Source organism: Rhododendron vialii, chromosome 4a (assembly GCF_030253575.1).
Source record: "Rhododendron vialii isolate Sample 1 chromosome 4a, ASM3025357v1".
NCBI lineage: Eukaryota > Viridiplantae > Streptophyta > Magnoliopsida > Ericales > Ericaceae > Rhododendron > Rhododendron vialii.
This window is the reverse complement of record NC_080560.1, coordinates 5,711,027-5,732,718: the sequence shown is the minus strand read 5'-3', so window position 1 is coordinate 5,732,718 and position 21,692 is coordinate 5,711,027. Positions and strand designations below refer to the sequence as shown.

At 36.9% G+C, this 21,692-nt stretch overlaps 1 protein-coding gene across 1 annotated transcript; it reads right to left on the bottom strand.

Annotated features, from left to right (window-relative positions):
* Window positions 1-70: 70 nt before the first annotated feature.
* On the bottom strand, window positions 71-15,391 carry LOC131324350 (probable LRR receptor-like serine/threonine-protein kinase At1g53430). The gene is made up of 24 exons (XM_058356295.1): window positions 14,966-15,391; window positions 9,414-9,582; window positions 8,281-8,352; window positions 7,670-7,738; window positions 7,492-7,563; window positions 7,331-7,402; window positions 6,032-6,103; window positions 5,886-5,957; window positions 5,641-5,712; window positions 5,481-5,552; window positions 5,309-5,380; window positions 4,794-4,862; window positions 4,586-4,651; window positions 4,394-4,453; window positions 4,272-4,310; window positions 4,124-4,173; window positions 3,671-4,038; window positions 3,141-3,339; window positions 2,922-3,056; window positions 2,252-2,367; window positions 1,742-1,952; window positions 1,383-1,620; window positions 973-1,123; window positions 71-706 (listed from the first exon to the last, which is right to left on the bottom strand). Exons 1-24 carry the CDS (start codon window positions 15,093-15,095, stop codon window positions 314-316), a joined length of 3,039 nt encoding a protein of 1,012 aa, XP_058212278.1. The 5' UTR covers window positions 15,096-15,391; the 3' UTR covers window positions 71-313.
* Between the last annotated feature and the right edge of the window lie 6,301 nt (window positions 15,392-21,692).

The window sequence follows — 21,692 nt, the reverse complement described above, 5'->3', positions numbered from 1 at the left end:
TAAACCATAACTCAACCTTAATTTAAGTAGGAGTAGTTTTTAATCAAGAAGGCAGGCAAAAAAATCAAGCTAAGGAAAACACAAGCACAGCACAGGATCCAATAATATATCACCCTAATCAGGGATAACCCGTAGTGACAAAGCCAGGAAGTCACTTTAGGCGGGGCCAAAAATCAATAGCGCATCTGACATTCAGGGGGAAAAAATAAAAATGGCAGTAGTGTTTCAAGTACAAATAAATATTATTTCGAGTTAGTCACACACGAATAGATCAGTTTCGTTTTACGTCACTAAGATCTTCAAGAAGCTTGCCCTACGGAGAATGATCTAAATCATCATTCTTGCTTGGGATGGTAACCGAGGTATCAATCGACGATGGTGCATTCATCGATATGCTCCTCTGCCCTCGACTGTCCTGCGAGAATGTAGAGGAGGTGTGTGTCTGGCTGTCCTGTGTAAGCCTCTCAAAGGCTTTGAACCTCATTTCCTCGTTCACCGTGGTACGCTTGATTAATGTTGCTTGTATTGGAAGTTTTCCTTCGAGCATACTCACCACAGAAGACATGGCGGGCCTTAGAGTGGGAGACGGGTTTGTGCACAAGAGACCGATTTGTAACATGTTGAGAGCCTCTTCTTTGTGGTAGTTTGATCCAAGACTTGGATCCACAAGTTCTAAAAGGCTTCCCTGCTCTTGTAGCACATAAGCCTTCAATCCCATGTAGAAACAAAAAAACTTCTAGTCAGAATACCATGTGAAGTAGAACTAAGCATTCTAAAAGCATTAGCAATACCTAAACAGATGATAAATGAGCACAAAAGGGTGTTTTATAACTGTGAAAAGCAACACAAGTCTTTGATTTTCAAGTTTTTTCAGAGGGTAATTGAAATCGTATGTAAGTGTGAGAAAATGCTAGCTTTGTATGTAATGCAAAAGACTGCCAATGAAGGACATCTCTGAAAAGCATAAATTACCCAATCAAGAAGGTAAACAAAATCCTCCTTTGGCCGGTAATTTGTGTTGCTTTTACCACTGACAATCTCTAGCGCTACAATTCCAAAACTGTAGACATCTGCTTTATCCGTCAAGTAACCCCTCATTGCATACTCAGGAGCCATATATCCTCTGCAGATAAGGGGAAAAAGAAGAGAAAATACGATTACGTATTGAACAGAAACCATAAGGATCTCAAACTCAACTAAATTAACCAAATGCCAACTAATAGGCGAAACAAGTTCCAAGACTACTTGTTCACCCAACGTATGCGTATTATCTTTCGGTCGGCTGGAATAAATATTGGAGCTCATAAAAGAACCACAAAAACCACTTGACAGATAGGGTTGAACAAAAGATGATCAAAAAAGAAAGGGTGGAAAAAACTCACATGGTTCCAGCAATTCGCGTGCTGATATGGGTGTTCTCTTCTTCATCAAGCTTGGCCAAACCAAAGTCAGATATCTTAGCATTCAAATCCTTATCAAGCAACACATTGGAGGCCTTAATGTCTCTGTGAACAATTTTCAACCTTGATTCTTCATGAAGATAAGCTAAGCCCCGTGCTATCCCTACACATATTTTTTTCCTTGTCGGCCAGTCCAGATTTAGCAGTTGTTCTTCACGACCTGCACGCACGCACACGCACACACAGAGAGAGAGAGAGAGAGAGAGAGAGAGAGAGATATCATAACAATCCTCAAAAAAAAATGTAGAATGGCATAGAAAGATAGGTAATGAAACAATTACCAAAGAGAGCACGGGCAAGAGAATTATTTTCCATGTATTCGTATATTAGCAACAACTGGTTCCCTTCAATACAACATCCGTACAGCTTGACAAGATGTGGGTGTTGCAAGGCAGATATCATGCCTATCTCATTTACAAATTCACGATTTCCCTGCTTTGATTTAGAGGACAGCTGCTTCACAGCGATTACAGCACTGTCCGGCAGTACACCCTGGGTAAAATAGCGTAAATATGACAGTATAATCAAGTGTAATAGCACTATGATACGAGCGCAAAAACTATAAAAATCGTCCAATGTGATAAAAGAATCAATTCATATACATGCATTAGGAATTCATTGTGCCCTTGATGTAAAAAATTGCAAATTTTCATTATTTTACTATTTGGTCTCCTATAACCAGATCCTTGTAACTAACTATTTACAACTTGACAATTTCAAAAAGACTTTCCAAGTACCTTAAGATTGTTTAATGGATGAAACCAAAGGAGAAAGACAAGCATGAATATTACCTTGTAAACTGGTCCAAATCCTCCTTCACCAATCTTGTTTGCAGGGTCAAAGTTATTGGTTGCAGCTTTGATCTGTCTCAAGGTGAAATAACCTGTTTGCAGAAGTGCTCGAAGTTCTGTAACAGAGAAAATGGAAGAAGTTAGAAAAGTACGGTACAGTACAGACACGGCTAAAGAAGAACGATTAAAATTTTCAAACCAATCCTAAGGTGGTTGCGCTACATGAACAGTGGCATAACTATTTCTTGAACAGCACGGATCCTGCACGACCCATGCTACTTCGCATTAGTTGTGCTATGCGAACAGTACATTCCTGCTCAAGGCAGCATTTATCTTACTCCTAATTGGCATCAAACCACACGTACGACGATTAATAGTCAATCTTTTCAGCTATAGGCTGTAGCCTACGTTAGGTAACACTCGTAGATAAACCATCTACGAGAAGTGCATGAAGAGAGATGCTTAAGATTTCAGATTTCATAATCGGGCTTGTTTTCAAGTGAAATTTTCAGCTGGCCTTCTACTCATGTGAGTAGCATCTGCATAATTTACAAGATACTGCACCAAATCCAGGCCCATCAAAGGCTCAAGCATCCATCCTATCTAGCAGATTTTACATGCAGCGGCAATAGAATATCATATGCAGAATTCATTGAGCGTCAAATCTTACCTTTATTTTCAAGATCTTTCCCCCCAAGGCACCCTTTCATCCGAAGCACAACCAGGATCAACACAAGGAGTACAAAGGAAGCAGCCACGATGCCAACAATAGCTCCCGCAGATAGGCCAGTACTAACATCAAAATCTAAGGAAAGAGGAATATCAGTCTCTGACAAGGTAGGAGCATAAAAGAAAAAAAGACTAACCCAAAATAGAAGATATTACCCACTTGGAGTTACTGTGATAGCAGATATTAGAGGTCCATATACACCTCTGTCAGGGATTGCAGTAGTCCCTTTTCCTCTCCAGTAGAGGTGAATCTCCAAAGTGCTACCATTAACAATAACATCATCAAATTCCATAGTGATACCTATGCCAACACCTTTAGCTACCTCCTTTATGTTAAAATCCTTCAAAACTTCTTTCCCCTGAGGAAGGAGAAAAAGTAACCCTTTAGCCAAAAGCTAGCATTATTTATCTTTCTAAGGCTAAAGAAATGAATGGTCTTGCTACCCACATGAGTACTAGCAGTAATAACTTTGATACATATTCAGAGATTTCTACAACCGCTTCACGAATCACGACTATCAATACCTTTTCTGCCCATTAACAACTACCTTAAGAGCGGTCGTTAGCATTTTACAAAAAACCATAGTCCAAAAAAGAAAAAGCCCGTAAAGCAATTTGTTTATAAAAATCTGGTAAAATGGTAAATGAGACATGCATGAAATCTACCAGAACAGTGGCCTCCTAACTCACTTGGATTGATACATCAAAAATGCGTCTTCCAAGGCTGCTATATGTCTGATCATCAGAGTACATTATTTCAGCGAAGTGAAGACGCACTTTATAACTGCCCTGGCGCAAGCAAAGCCCATAATACTTGAGTGAATTTGGGGCAAGGCGGGCTGTTTTATAGTACTCTGCACCAGTCATATTCAAAGAGAATGAGTTGTTTGCTAAATAACTAGCATCCCCTTTGCCCATGAAAAACCCTGTGCTGCTATAAGCCCATCTTTGTGAAGAGGCAAAAAAGTATGATGGACCCTCTCTGGCCAAGTCCTCTTCATATTCATTCCCCTCGGCGGTTATTTGGCTGCCTCCACAATTGATGTATAATGAATGGTCTGCACGTAACAAAGAGACCATAAACTTAAAATGTAGATGCATCAATGTCATAATAGAAGAGCTGGGGAACATATTATTGCTTACATTTGGGTGATGTGGAGCAAGGGAGATCCTTCTTCACACACCATTCAATTCTGCAAAACGAATTTAGTTTCTTTCACCCATGACATCATATCCGCTGGTGTTACAGTAAGATTAGATAAGTTAATTTCTTTCGATGTTACAAACTTACGAGTTGCTCTCTGTGGATGAATGGCTGGAAACTAAGTTCCTGTTGACCAATATACAAAGGGTGACTTCTCGATGATATGTAGTATTGGAAGTCAAATAGAACTAAAAACGCAAAAAGCTTACACGCTAGACGCCTGGCAACCAGACGCAGATGACTCAGTAAAGTTGTTGTACGACACATCACTGCAATAGGAATAGGCATGACATTTGTGACAAATTTGTTGGTGATTAAGGTCAACATCAACGTCCTTCCCAAATCAGGACGTGGTAAACATTTATGCCACAAATGAATCAGAAGGTGGGAAAGATACTAACATATCATTGTTGTTCCTTAGAATCCAACCAGGTATTGCTCCAGTCAGTGAGTTGCTAGTCAGTAACCTGCATCATCAGCCAATATTACGTTGTGCGCTGAATAGAAATCAAGCATGATACTGACAAGCAGCTTCAAACATTAGTAAGCAAACAATGTACACACGATGTAAAATGTTGGATATACAACTATCTACAACTAGTGACTTACATGATATCTAGATCAGAACTCTGAAGTGAACCCGGAATTTGACCACTCAAGTTGTTAAAGCTTAGATCTCTGCAAGCAAGAACTATGGAATATCTGAATCGTATACAATTACACCGCAGAAAGGAGAAAATATAAAAAGATGCCTTCAATCAGTTCAAACTCGTATGATGTTCCTGCATGTTGTTCACCAAGTAGTTCTAAAACTCTGGACGTACCCTAAACAACAAATCTAGAAGGAAAATTAAATAGCACAAAACAACTTTACCAAACAAATTTGTTACATACAATTACAACATGTCAAGTCATTAAACAGATTCTTTGCCACTGTGACTAGCTTAACAGCAACGGTCTCATATAGTGTAACATGCCAAGTGAAGTAACATACGAAACCACTTCAGTCCAGAATACGAGCATAGCGAAGATGGCATTTTGCTTTTGAAGAGAAATCAAATCAGAAGGAATTAATAAATCACGAAACAAGTAGCTTGATAAGACTATCAACAAAATGAACTTACAAATATTTGAGTTCAGGTAGGTCACCGATGTACTTTGGGATTGGACCAGTAATTAAGCAATTTCTCAGTACCCTATACAATGAAGTAAAATGTACTCCATTAAGGTAATTAAACAACAAATTGACAACATAAGGTTTCATTGTCCCATGGAGTATATCCATATTCAACGTACAGATATTTCAACTTTGTCATGTTCTGCAGATCAGGGAATGTCATATCTGATCCATTCAAATCAGATATCCTCCTGAAAAATTAAGATGGATCAGATCAGATTGCTTCAAATATCCTTCTAAATAGGATAAAGTAGTCTGGAAATGTAAAAAAGTCCTCACAGTTCCTCCAAATTTATCAGCTTGGATATGGTAGAAGGAATAGGGCCACTCATGGATGTGCCTTGCACGTCCCTGAAACATAGTTAATCAACTATTCATTTGAGATTTTCTTGGACAAAATTTGAAGTTTAAATTTCATTCATTTGAGAAGTTCTTTCATAGCTGCTAAAGTTTAAAAGGACTTCTGTGAATTCCTCGGGTGAGAAAAGATTGATTATGAATAAGAAAGACGAGGTGATACTCACAGTCTGTTAATTTTTGTCCAGTTCCCTATCATATCTGGTATTTTGCCAGACAGTGTACTCCCATCTATCCTGCTGCAGTTAGAGAATGGAATTTTCAGAATTACTGAGGTTCAAGACCAAGAAATTTCAGCATAACCACCACTTACACATCTGTCAAGTTTGTCAGTTTGCTGAATTCATCTGGAATTTGTCCCGTAAAATTGTTAGCAGAAAGAAGGCTGCAGGAAACAATCCTTCCATGAATTTCCAAAGAACTACCCAAGAAATAAAATTGGACAAATAATAGATCTGATGACTGTGCATTGACATGTCATTTAGTCATACTCAGCCTACGGACATCCAAAGGACAATGTTCATGCATACAAGTGATTTTTGGCACTGCTATCTCAGATACACGCAACGGTTGAAGGCTAGAAAGGCAACAACATGAACATCATCGCTACGCAAGACGTAATCATATAGAATAAAGTTAAAAATACCACACTAATGAAACTTCAATGAAAACAAAAAAGAAAAGGGAAAACCTTTTTTTTTTCGTTTTTCTGGGGATGGCAATGGGTAGGGTGTGGGTTGGGGACCCTATTCCATCCCGACCTCCAATTGGGGAATTCTTCTCCATCCCCGCCTCCATAACCAGATGGGATATTGGACAATGCACTATATTCACCGGGGATCGGGTATATTCGGGTAAACCAGTATCCAAACTAGTTAACCAAGAAAGAACGATAGGATCTAAACAAGAACAATTCATGTGCGCAACAACCACAAAAAAATCCCATTTAATTCCCAAAAGGTCAAAAAACAAATACCATCCACAACCAAAAGATTATAGAAAATGTTAACAAATACCATCTATGAACTTTTTCTTAACCCTCCATATATACACACATTATAGATCTATATACACATCACTAATGGGGCACAGGGTGGATACGGCTATTCGAAGGCGGATATCATTAAATCAATACGGAGTGGGGATTTTCTAAGTTCTACCATACCCACTCGGCACTCCTACTTGGTAAGAAATCGGGTAATATCCTCCGCCTCCAAGTTGGCGTGGCGGGTGGGTACCCATCAGGTTTGGGGAAAATTGCCATCCCTATTTTTGTTCTATGACATCGAAATAACCTACTCTAGCCTAGATCTACCAGAGGGGAACAATTAACACCCCCAACCACCCAATATGGGGCCATGCCACTTTGGCAACAAAGGCCTTGCATGCTCTCATACCCATAACCGGCATAAAATCTTATGTTATTTATCCAGGGATGCAAATGCAATCTTGTAGTCAATTCTGCTTTTAACTTTTCAGTTTCTTTCCACTATAACACCTAAGATTTCTGGTTGGGAATAACCGAACAAGTATCACAAGCTTGAGAAAGCAACAGAATTGAAAAGAAAGACACGGCAAGCACAGCAATTAGAAAATGGATTTTAAGCTATACAGTCTTCTCAAGCGGGTCAAACTTCCAAGATTTGGAGGAAGAGAGCCTCCCAGCTGATTATCTTCCAAGACCCTGGATAAGAAAAGTTTCATGTTAAAACGAAGGACAAACTTGACCTTTCAGTACATTGTACAATACACAGTTTATTGTACACAACTTACAGCTCCTCGAGAGTTGCAATATCTCCAATTTCCCTGGGAATTGAACCATTAATGCGGTTTCCCAAAAGGGACCTGTAGTGTAGCAATGATCAAAAGCCAGCCGACCAGCATAATGTCAAGCTAATAGATAGTTGAAAAAAACTGATACAGATTCAAGAGCATGTTAGTTGAAACTTACAAAATGGTGAGAGGAAGCTTAGCAAAATTTGTTGGAAGTGTCCCATTGATATAGTTGCGAGAGAGATCGCTATGGTGTTAAAACAAGCCCTTGTTAGCCGCAGATAATTTCAAAATGGTCAACACGTTAATAGGTGTAAAAAAAATTTCATGTTGCATATTAAAAAATATTAATGTTGCTAGTATAAGAGAAAACAAACAGGTAACTATGATCGATTATAAGATTTGCAGAATATTATCTTCTGCACTTCATTTATGTGCTTTCGCAAGCCTGTTCAGATTTTTATAACTAGGCATGGCTGAATGTGTCACCCAAACTGGACCTCTAGCAACCAATCATGCTCAAGTTGGGGCTCTGGCAACACCACCAGAATCGCCATATACCCTCATACCAGAAAAACAGCTAACAGCAAGCAGCACTTAATAAAACATATCATTTAGTTTGTTTCCATGGGACATCCAAACAGAACTTTAGGTTTTAGCCTTCATGATACAGTGAATGGACTATTACATTATTAAATGTAACAAAGTAAGGTATGGTAATAATGAACCAATGAGGTCCATTTTCAATATGCTAGTGACTACTAAATGCAGTTGAGTTGTGTCACTTACATTTCTTCCAAAAAAGTAAGATTAGCAAATTCTGCTGGTAGAGTTCCTCTTAAATTTAGAGCCTTCAACTGTCTGTTATCCACAAGACAAAATCAGAGGAACTACGATAGAATTGAATGGTAGAGGAAAACACAGAGAGATTGAAACCAAAATCACAAAATTAAACTTCTGTTCTATAACTTCTCGTTGAAGAGGCACTTGGCATGTAATCCTGTGCCATGACCTAATGCATGTTCAACTACTCTTCAGTTTCTTAGAAGAACTACAAACAAGAAGGGAAAAAAAACAGCTGTCATCTTGTAAACTAATCAATCAACCAGTTGACTTAAGAAAGGTCAATGACCTCGTAAAGAATGTTAGACTATGATGAAGTCTGGTTTTGATCAGAAGATGGCTGCAGCTGGTAGCAGCCATGAATCAGTAATAGTAAATTTTTGTCCAGATTTTCTATTTTGCTATATCAAAGCTTGGAGGATCAAATTTCCACCCCACCAGATAACTTCTGACTGTGAAAACTCTACACTATGGGTCGATCTGGAATTCGTTTCGTTCACTTATAGTAAAACAACAAGAAGAAGACCTACAATCACACCCTTAACTGATAATTTGCATGCTTCATTCTGTGAGGATGGCATTTGGCTGTCAAGAAACTTTTTGAATTGTAAGCCTAAAGTACCCTAGGAGAATTGGTCATTAGAGGAAACAAATCCTGGGCACCAAATATGGAAAAAACTAAAGATCTATAACAGAGTCAAATCCAAATTTAACTAATCAAATTCAATCAGGTTAAATAGCTTGAATAAACAGAAGAAGATCTTAATAACTAAATACCAAAAAGATGAATTTGTCATTTGTTGTTGATCACATAAGAGATGGCTTTGCCTTGTCCGTTCGCTATGCATGTTTTAGCCATGTTTGCCTATTCCCTTCCTTCGCAGGGACCGCATACAACGGATAAGTACAAGACTATGAAAGAAAAACTATTTCGCTCATTTAGGCCGGGCCAACTTCTTCACTAATTTCCAGAAACAAATTCTCTTCTCTCATTCGATATTTGCATCAAACGGATATATTGTGCATTAATTATATAAAGAAAAGAAAGAAAGAAGCGGAGATTCAATAGCATGCCCTACATGTTGGTGACGTGGCAAACAGTGGCGTTGGCGGAGGTGCAATCGCAAGTAACGTTGCTAACAACAGCAGTATCGGAGCCTACATACTGAAATCCAACTCTGCAGAAATTTCGGGTAATACTCCAATGTTGGATCTGCAGTTTTGCTGATATTGCTTCAAGAGCTTGTACTGTCGCACACAAAAAAGTGCAAAGTTCGTTAGCATCATACCAAAATAATCATCTGGTTGTTTCCATATACACTACGTAAAATTTAAGCCAGTGACATGCAATGCCCTCTTGTTTGGTCAACTTTAGCTACTCCATGTTTATTGTCACTTCATTTTGCGATGGTACAGCCGGCAAGGCTTGAAAAGTGCTTCAAAAAAGAAGCCTCTTAAGTGGAAAAAGTCTTGACACATCTGGTATAACGTATTGAAACTCTTGTTAGAAAACATGTAAAATAGTTGCTTTGCTTAGTTTTTAATTACATGCCTTCCAATTACCAGAGGTGGATTAACTTAACACCAGAGGTCAACCAAGTGCGTGAAAAGCTTAATGGATTCTCATGCTACGCCCACGCGCCTTGCACGTGTCCGTCCCAATTGAGTCTAGGAATGCTCATATGAAATTTTTATACTTATCCGATTTCTCTCATCGAGACTAGGGGTGGCAAACGGGCGGGTTTGGGTCAAATTGGGTAAGTTGTTAGTGGGTTGGGTCTTTAATGGGTCATTGACCCATTTAGACCCGTTAATTATGAGTCTAATTACTCATACCCAACCCGACCCATTTAATTTAAAACAAACCCGACCCGCCCATTAACCCAATTATATATAAACTAAAAATTATGATCGAAAAATTAGAAAAGTAAAAAAAAATTATGATCGAAACTCATAAATTTTTTCAAAAAGACGAGAATAAGTAATTTTTTTTGTCTTATTGATTTTTTTTTTGTCTTTATTCAAAAAGTTATAAGTTTCGATCAAATTTTTTTACTTTTCTGATTCCTCCCATCAAAACAAATTAATAAGTCATAAAAATATGACACAAAACAAAAAAAATACAAAAAAAAATTGAATAAGGACAAAAAAATAAGTCAATTTTTTAATCCAAACCCTTTGCGGGACTACCATGTGAGAAATTTATTCACGGGAGAGCACAATTTCACGGGTCCATTCGCGCAATTAATGGATGAGATGTGTTTTCAATTTTGACTGGTCAAAATAATTGTTACCGGTCACAATTGATTTTTAATTCGGACCATTCAAAATATTTTTGGACCCGTGTGATGTAGCACGAAACAATTGAATAAAAGAGGGAGAAGGTCATGCTCCTGTGGGGGGAAAGAGAGAGAGACGCGGGGGGGGGGGGGCAGGGGGGAGAGAGAGAGAGAGAGAGAGAGAGAGGGGCGGGGGGAGAGAGAGAGAGGGGAGGGGGGGTGCGGGGGGAGGGGAGAGAGAGCGGGGGGGAGAGAGGGGCAGGGGGAGGGAGAGAGAGATGGAATTTGGGACCAATTAAGAGATGGAATTTGGTGGGTTATTTTCATTGCCCATTGGGTCATTTAAGTTGATCCAATTAATGCCCAATTATGACCCAATTAATAATGGGTTAGTTGGGTTTGAACCCATTCTTACCCAACTAATAAATGGGTTGGGTTGGGTCTATTTTCTAGTTGATGGGTCTGGATTTGTTAATGGGTTTGGGTTCAATTTGCCACCCCTAATCGAGACGAATGACGTGATGTAAAAATTGGACCCAAATCTAATGAGGACGAAGAGAAAACAACCAAAAAGACCGTGTCAAGAAGTTGGCAAAAAGTTAAGCTAAAGGGTGCGTAACACTAGATACCTTTAAACGAGTCTTATTTTATTCACCCACTTAAAATTTGGGTCCACAAATTACTAACTTTACGTGAGGCCTACACCGGATTCTACCTTAATTATGTGATCTGGTCATTCATGAGTCGAGCAAAATAACACTGCTTTTAAGCATACCTTAGAACAGTCAAATATTTGACATTATATGAATCATACAGTCCAATATTTGACATTGTTTGACACTATCAATATAACGCATATTGATAAGTTATAGAACAGTCAAATGAGTTGCGTGAGAATTATATATATTTGAGTTTATCTGATACTATCAATATTAAGCTTCAGGACCTGTACATTTGACTTGTTATAAATTTTTTTTTTTTTTTTAAAAAACCCAGTGTTTTGGCTGCTCAGACAAAATTCCTGTGCCCAGTTTGCCCAGTATTTGATGTATAATCAACCTGCCAAAAAGCTAAGAAGCAGGTGTACGGGCACGAATATGGATACTGGTATGATGTGAATTTGGAAAAACCTAAAAAATATACGGTACATGTACGGATGGGGTATGAATACGGCAAATATTTTGCTCTATATTAGAAATGTATTAAAATGTAGAGAGATTTTTTGGCACGATCTTTTTTGTTATTTTCTCTTAATTCTGATCAGATTTGAGTCAAATTATTATATGATATATCACACATTTTCGTTCCCATAAAAATATCAAAGTCCTTAAAAACCTAAGCCAAAGTGGGCTAAAAACCTAGGCCAAAGTGGGCCTAACTCTCATAGCGATAACTATTCATCTTTAGCATCTTCATTTTTCAATTATTGTCAGTATTTTCTTGTTTGCCACAACTGAAAAAACAGTCAAAATATAAAATGTGTTATGTGGGGGCAAAATGTGAAAACAAAATTTCCCCAATTTTTTCTTTTTTTGTGAGAAAAACCAGAGTAACTATAACAATAAGCCGGGGAAAAAATTACTATTTAAAAGATAAAAATTTCAGAAACAAAGCTGACTTTTTCGATACTCCTATCACAATTCCCAAATAAAAGTTTTTATTCAAACCCCAGAAGAACGAGGGCTGCTTTCCCACACCCCCCACCCCCCCGGCTCCCATATTACCCCCTCCCCTCCCCCGTTCTACTTCTCTTGCCCCTCCCTCCTCCCATTTACTTTTTTTTCCTCCCTTCTTCTCCTGCTTCTCCCCTCCGCCCATTTACTTTTTTTTTCTTTTTCTTTTTCCCTCTTTATTTTCTTTTTGTTTTTTTTCGGCTGGATTTTTTTTTTTCGTTTTTTTTCTCTTTATTTTCTTTTATTTCCTTCCACTTTAAATCTTTTTTTGTATTTTTCAATCATTTTCTTTATTTGTTTCTTTTCCCATTTACCTCCCTTCTTATTTTTTTTTGGTTAACTCAAATTCTATTTTCAATTAAGATTACAATGAGTGTTCAGGAACTAATTACGAAATGTATTTTGCAAACAACATACTAATCCAAAATACAAATGTTATATTTAGGATTACTTTTTTTTAACTATAGTACAATTTAATAAATTTGTTAACTATTATTTAGCATAAATCCTCTTAACTGATTCAGTAGTATGTTGCTTCAAATCACGTCTCTACTCCATAGGATTGCAAATGGCTGGTTTCTATTTTTTTTATAACTAAAACGAAAACGTTTTAGGGGCTTCGTAGGGGCTACTGTGCCAATGAGGGCAGTTGAGCCCCACGGGTCCCCCCTATTTTTTAATTTATTTTTTTATTTAATTACTTATACCTTATTTATTTAATTTCTATAAATACACCATTTGTATATTTAAAAATATAATTCAAGAATTAAGTGCTTTAATTTTCAATTCAGTTAAATCAGAGCAAAGATCGTTTTTATTATTATTTTATTTTAAATGGTCATAATGAATTTTTTGGTTTAAGGCCTTTTAACAAATACCCTAAGACTCATTATTTAGTTTCAAAACTCTCTTAGGGTGTCCATTGAAAGGCCTTGGAGCCAAAAATTTATTAGGACCATTTAGGATGAAATGATCAGAAAAATAACAACTTTGCACCGGTTCAAACGGATTGAAAATTGAAACACTTATTTTAGTAACTATATTTTTTAATCTATAAAGGTCAAAAAAATAAAAATAAAAATAAAACAGTCGGATAAACACGATCAACTGAAATACTTTTTTTTTCTCTCAATTACTTTGCAAAGCCTAGAATTAGACTTGAACCTATTATTAAAGAGAAAAAAATTCAAACTGAAAAGAAAGAAAAGGAAATAAAATGAAAAAAAAAAAAACGAAACAGAAAATAAAATGAAAAAAAAAACGAAACTGAAACTGAAAAAAAAAGGAAAAAAAAAAAGAACCAAACGGTAAAAAAAGAAAGAAAGAAAGAAAAGGGAGAGAGAGGGGGGGGGGCGGGTAGAATCGGAAAAGGGAGGTGGTGCCGGGGGGTTGTGTGTCGGGGGGGAGAGAGAGAGGGGGGGGGGGCGGGTAGAATCGGAAAAGGGAGGTGGTGCCGGGGGGTTGTGTGTCGGGGGGGATTAGCAATTTTCCGGAAGAACCCGACAAAGTTTTACTACTATTTCAGTAAAAATCTTGACCATGACGCATTCTAAATTCTAATTCTAATATTAAATTGAAGGCGGCTGAGGTCTCAATCAATGGGCCACCCCGACCGAACGGACACGAAATTTACACGTTCAAATCGGCCCCATCATCTTTTCAAAAAAAAAATCGGCCCCATCCTCCTCATATAATTAACACATATTCTACCTACCTATATTCACTTCCAATAATTGACACGTAATAGTAATCATTTTTACACAAATTGATCTTGTTCGGTTAAGGTTTTGAATTTTGAATTCTAATTATTATTTTATTTTTTTTCAAATTATTACTCTTATTTTTCTCTCCATCTCTTTTCAATCATTATCTATATTTTCAATCATTATTCTTATTTTCAATCTTTACTTTATTTCTCTCTGCACACATTACCTACAAACCCACGGGACAAATTTCGGGGCAAGACCGGTTTCACTTAGACTTACATGCTGCGTACTAGTTTTTGCATAAATGTATCTTGATGGGTACTGAAAATAGTTAGGGACCTAAGTTTTACTCTTATTTGGGAGGTCTAAACGTGGTGACCTCCCAGGGCCGACTCTGCTTCTAAGTGTTACCGAAACTTTGTTCCAACTTTAACCGGTATTGTTAGTAAGCAGAAGAATTGGTCCTAAGGATTAGTTGATGAGGTCGTAAGCATGTCGAGACATACGAATAATAAAGGAAAAAGTTCCACATTTTACACAAACCACCTCCTATAGTGGGAAAAAAAAAAAGTGAAGAGAATTTGTGGCAATTCGTAGAATTTTTTTATCATGAAAAAAAAGGAAAAATTGGTTCGAGGATAAGGGTGTTTAGGCTAGTTTATGTGCAATTCTAACTAATTTCCTTCCCAGTACAATATCATCGAAAAGTTGGAACTCCCAAAAGGAAGCGACAATAAGGAACAGAGTGTATATTTTATTGCCGTCTCGCCCTAAGAATCGAACACAGAACAATTATGTGAAAAGCAAACCCACGTAAAAAAAAGGAATGTTTTCGAGATCGAAAGAAGAAACCTTGATCGCGTAAATCGTAATGTTACTACAATCTAAAGTAACCAACACAGAAAGTAAATTACGGACAGAACCGGAGTGAGAATGAGTGGGAAAAAAAAAAAATTCAATGGAGATTTGGTACCTTCTTCTTGGGGAAGAAGTTGAGCGTCGACGGATCTGAAGTCCGTGAAGCAACTCGAAAGCAGAGATACTATGAGAAGGAGCGACGATATCCTCTTCCATACGGTTTCCTTGCCGCAGAGGCACTCCATCGGCGGCAACGCGGCGGAGCGGAGCGGAGTTGTTAGCAGCAAACCCAGTTCGTATATATGTTTTTTTATGATGATGGGATGCGTCCAAGGGAGAGACAGGGGAATAGGGATAAGGCCGGGCAGAGAGAGAGGAGAGAGAGATAGAAAGAGACAGAGAGAGAGAGAGAGAGAGAGAGAGAGATAGAGGAATTGGATTATGTTTGGTCGGTTAGTTGGCGTGGTGGAGTAATTAGAAAGTGGTAAGGCGGGAAAGAGAGGGGAAATGCAGAGAGCGAATGTTATTTAATTCTGAGATGAAAAAAATAACTGACCAAAACTATAAACAACGCAATTTTAAAACACAACCGTTAAATGCATCAAACGGCTCCGGATACAAGTGTATCCGAGATTGTGTTAGTTATGGTGTTGGACTTTTCAGAACCCATGTGGCAGAGATGCTCTACGATAATAATGCCAACTACTACTATATATACGGGATATACAAACTCATTGTACACTTGCAGACACTCTAAAAAGAGAAGGGCCTACATGAATCTATAACCACATTCACTTGGTTGCTAATATAATGAAGGGGTCATTCGGCCTAATAAGCTAAAAGGCTTATTTTTTTCGTCCTTCAATTTTTTTCACATTTTTTAATTTTGTTATTTTTTTTAGATTATTGTTTCGTCATGATGAGAAGAATTTAAAAAGTAAAAAATTATTATTGAAATCTAAATTTTTTGAGTAAAGACAAAAAAAACTAATAAGCCAATATTTTTTATCTTTATTCAAAAAAAATTCAATTTCAATTGTAATTTTTTTTCTTTTTGGATTCATCTCATCATGGCGAAGAATCTACAAAATTTGACAAAAAACTAAGAAACGCTAAAAAATTTGAATAAGTACAAAAAAAAAAAAAAAAAACTATTTGGCTTATTAGGCTAAATGACCCGAAAGTTGGGTAAAGAGTTTTTTTTTTTTTTTATTGGCAAAAAGCCAGATTGTTAGAATAATTAAATTTTGTTTCTTCTTACACTTAAGTGCACCATTAATGTCGGTGGGCCAAAAGTTGTTTTGGGCGTACGGTAATAGTTTTAGCACTCCATTATTTATTACTTAATCATTTATTGCTTAAAATTACAGAGATAAATGACAAGTAACTTTTTAAGACAACCTTATTTAAACGCAACTCCACATTAGACAGAGAAGGAGAATGATACCCTCACCGCAGTTCCCTCACCGCACGCATGCCGGGTCTACTCCGGCCACCGGACGGCCGATCTGATCCGTCTAAAATTTTTTTAAAAAAAAACCGAGTGGGTCATTGCGGAAATCAACGGCATCCGACATGCGTAAGTGCTCGAACCAATCTTCCATCTTTTAACGGCTCGGATCTCTGATTTTTGGAAGTTCGGATCGAGCACTTACACATGTCGGATGCCATTGATATTTGTGTAGATCCACTCGGGTTTTTTTTTTAAAAATTTTGAACGGATTGGATCGACCGTCCGGTGGCCGGAATGGACCCGGCGTTTGTGCGGTGGACAGTTCAGTGGGGGTATCATTCTCCAGATAGAGAAAGTGTTGAAGTGTAAAAATCGTAGAGATAAGTATCAGAGTACTTTACATGTGGTTGTCTTAAAAAGTTAATGCTGACTGTTAGATTTTTTTGGTTCTAAAATCAAATGACTATAGGTGGAGTACTAACTTCTAGATTAATTAATCAAGCTTTGGCGAATAGATGATTAGTGTGGGATAAAGTCTAACACCCCTTTCTCTTGCAGTTCGGATACACGCGAAGGTACGAATTGAGGAGACCAGAAGCGCTGATTTAGGCGACCTCACATGCAACCCAAATATGTGAAAGTATAAATTGATGAGAGATGAAGCAATTGACTAAAGCGATAGAGACTTGACCGCATGAAGTGAGACAGCACAATACTTAGCTATGATACCATGTTAGATTTCTTGAAGGGGTTCCAACATAAAATCAATCGATTATAGGTGGAGAAACATCTAAATTAATTAACCAAACTTTAATGGTTTGGATGAGAAACGTGGGGCGTTGCTTGATTGGGCAAATCCTCTGAGTTAAAAAAGTGAAGTGCAAAAAGTTATGACTAGTTCTTCTTAAAAAAATGGTTTTGACACATAAAACCCTGCCTTCATGTTGGGTCATATTCCAGGGGTTAAAAATATGATTTGAATCATTCTTTATGGATTTCATCCAATAGAATATATATCAATTTAATAGACTGAATGTATCATCGATTTAGAAAAGATTTTAAAAATAAACTCCAGGAAAGTTGATTCAGGAGACCCTCACGTACAATCCGAATGCACTTGAAAGTATGAATTTATAAGATAAAGTGATTGACTCAGGCGATGTAAACTTAACCACGGGTAATTAGGACACTCAATACTTAACTTAGATATCATATTAGATTTATTAAAAAAAATTATATCTAAATCAATTGACTGTACGTGAAGTAATTTCTAGATTAATTAATCAAGTTTGCATGGGTTGTATGGTACGTGGAATGGAATAAAGTGACAAGACGTAGTCGGTGAGCTGCTGGATTGGGCAAATCTTTGAGTCAAAAAGTGAAGTGCAAGAAGTTTTGACTAGTAAAACCCTTCCTTCTTTCTTTATAGAGTTCATCCACTAGAATATTTTAAAAAAAAAATAAACTGAATAAATCAATGTAGAAAAGATTTTCAAGAAGAATTTGTTTGATCGATCATTTGATTAAGGATAACCGATCATACTTATAATGGGTTAATTTAGAGTGGAGCCAATTTCGGACCACAACTGCTATCTCAATCCAGTAAAAAAATAAAAATTTCGGCGTTCACGTCGTAAACACAATTTCGGTTCCATTCCTTACATGCATCTTTAATTTGTGCAACTTTTGTCGGTTCAATTATACGAAGAGAAGATTGAAACAAATTTATTAATTAGTATAATATGAGTTGATCTTATTTTTCCCTCCTGAAGTGACATTTTTCTCAAGGAAAATCCAGCGTTAATAGCAATGAGCAATTAATCAAAATGGAACAAGATAGTAGGAGTAATACTTTGCCTGCCTGTTATAGATTAGTCACATAATACTTCAAAATGCACTGTGTTCACACTACCAATCCTCGTTCGTGCAAATGTGAAAATTTTAGTAATTCGAGATGTGATTCAAATATAACCAACTGGAGCTAACTCATTTGACCAGAACTCATGCATCTCATTAAGAGATCGGGAGTTCAAGTCTCCCCACATGCGTATGGGTGTTCTTCCGTTAGAAGGCTTTCATTTCTTTCTTTGTTTCTACCTTATAATGGACTTATTTCTTGTATTGATTGAGTTGTTTGTTGGGCAGCTTGAACTTGATTGTCTCGTAAACTCTTACAATTAATGTAGTATCCCTAATTTGTATTTTATAGTTCATATTTTATCGATTGACAAAAAGAAAAAAAGTGATTCAAATACACATTTACGCTCGCGCTCTAGCTCGCGCGCGTGCGAATCATGCGGTAAAGTTGAAGATGTGGCAACTACACATCTGGCCCATATATCTAGATCTAGCCTTTCACATCCATCTAGCTGTCCAAAAAACAAATTGGCTTCACATAGACATAGCGAGGATTGATGGGACAACCAATGGAAGAAAAGATTTGACACTCAATTATTTTTTTGGACATTTTCTTTTGGAAATTGAATTCTACACTCTTTTTTTGACATATACACTCTTTTTTTTGGATTTTAGTGTTGAAAATGTATGTAATTTTTTTGCTATAAGACAAAAAAAAAGTATAGATGTCAAAAAATGAAGTGTAGAATTCAATTTCCTATTCTTTTTTGATGGGATTAATATCCTGTCATATGATCTGTAATTTCACGGAACAAATAGTTATGAGATTTTTACTACTACCACGTCTCGTGATATTATATATCTCAGACGCTGTGAAAACATATCAGTTTAATTTAGTAGCTAAAAGTATTGATTAAAACACCGAATATGTAATTTCCGTGAATATGTAATTCAATCTAATGCCGATGATCATTTCCGATAATACGAATGCGTTTGGATTTCCTGTTGAGTTTTAGAAATAGTTGTGTATTCAATGTAACGTTGTGGTTGTTAGCCTTAATGTCAGCTTGTGGCTAGAATATATATGGTTTCAATTAAATGAATTATTTTACAAAGATAGTGAGTATTTTTTATTTGTATACTTCTCTTTAGTTTTTTGTTAAAATATTTAAGATTAAGCATTCATCTCGACAATGAGAATTAAAAATGTATTCATATACATGGATCGAAGGTTAAAAATTAGAAGTTCAAAAAAGACAAACAATAAGACATGCAACTTACTTGCCCGTTTGAATCATTTTCATGCTTACTGAACTTTTTTTGATTTTGGTTATAATTTTTTCGTTTCAAAATTTACCTGTCAAGACGAGGTTTTTTCTGCGAGTTTGGAGTCAATTTTGACGGTAAATCGACGGATCTACTGAGACCTAGTACGGTTTTCTTTTGGTGCGTGTCTATGTTCAATTGTTTGGTCTTTCCTCCCTTCGTGTAGTGTTTTCCTTTTCTATGGAGCTTTTACAACCCTAAAGTGTTGTGTTCTTTTGTCTTTATCAGTGTTCATTTTAATTCGTTTGGACTACCGTTGGGGTCTCTACCTCCTCTTCATTGACTAACATTAGTGAAGGAACAAACGCTTATCATCTTATCAAAATTCACAGGTGGTGGTAAATGCGCAACTCTATTTCTTTATACCAAAGCATAGCAGGTTTCAAGCGCCACGGTTCGACCCGCGTGGACAGGATGCTGGCCCGCGACCAACAATTATTTCCCGACTTGTATTTTGGGATCCAGCGGTGGTTCTAGAATTTTAGTTCAACGGTGACAAAAACATAAATAAATTCTTTGGATACAAGGCTTTATATAAAATGACAAATTTTATTATGATTAAAAATGAATTGTGCTTAATTTATTTTGTTATGTTGAGTTATATTATGTACATGCTCACAAATTTAAGTGATTTTTTTTTTACTTTGACTATCCATGAACAATTCATTGCCAACAACAAAATTTTAGTTCATTTTTCAAGTCCGGTCTTTAGACTGGAATAAAATGTAGGTACAATAATTACTTGCATGTGGATGCATGGCTAGCTAGCTGAGCTGGTTACTGAAAATTCCAAAAAGGTGCTATCATAAAAAAGCTTATATTGACTAGATTGGAACGCCATCATTGAATTTGCATGGTAATTAATTATGTCTGCGTCAATTGTCACAGACTTGATGGGGAATCACAAGTTAAATTTACTACTCTCGTTAATCATATCCGATCATCGGTTGGATCCCTCTCCCCCAACTTAATTTATTATTTGTCAAGTTTTATTGGATAAACTTTTTGTCTATAAAAAAAAGGGTTTATAAATTAGTAGACGCCAAGGCTCAAACTCGATACCTTAATGATCTTGGAATAAGTACCCAACCAAGCAAGTTCACATTTTATATAGTGTTCCGATTGCCTTGATAGTTTACTTCGGGGTTCGACTCCCGTCCAGTGATGGTTACCATCCAGTCCGGCCCAGTCGGCCTTTTTTCCGACAAACATCGAGCTCATTCAATGATCGGATTCATTCATATTGTAGATCATGTCGAGACGCATAACCATGCCAAAAATCATGTCCATCCGATATCGTTTATTACACGATTGTAATCAATTTATTTTGAAAAAAAAAAAAAAAAACATACCTACACTGGACTGGAACCTCTTTCATCCATTTATAATAAATAAATGTGTTCCTATATATCGGGTATTGAATGATATCGGATGGATATGAGTTTTGGCATGGTTAAGCATCTCGACGAGATCTACAATATGGACGAATCTGATCATTGAACAAACTCAACGTTTGCCGAAAAAAGGCCGACTGGCCCAGACCAAAGCTGAACCCGTTTACTTCAGCGACTCTTCAAACACAAAGTCATTTTTTTTTAGAATGAATCGACATTTGAAGTACTATGCTACTATTTCAATTCTTCTACCACCGCACTCATTCACACACCCATTTACACATTCATACTCACAACAAGAGTGGAGCCCGCACGCACTACATACTCAATGTGTATGGGCCCCACCCTTATTGTGAGTGTGGATATGTAAATAGGTGTATGAAAAAGTGTAATTGTAAAATTATTAAACAATGGTGGAGTCCGCACACACCTATTTTAAACGAGAGAATTTAAAATGTGCTGAAACGATGCATAAAAAATTCTGTAATCGATCGAAAGAAAAGTACTAGTAGTATTCCCCACCCTCCTTTTTTCCATTGGATCAAGGTTTTGCGGTTCAATTTGAACCGTTTATTTTAAAATTCAATAGTTCAAACTTGTTGAATTTATTGCAGGTAAAAATATTTTATTATCGGTAAAAAATTGAAAACAAATTTAAACTATTAAAAATTCTATCCAACGGTTGCGATCACTTGAACTGCAACTCTGCAGTCCAAAATTAGACAGCAGACAAGGCAGATTATTTCCTTTGTTCATCTCTTCTCCCTCTCCCCTTTTTGGAAACACAGAAAGTCTGTCTGCCCTCTCCACCC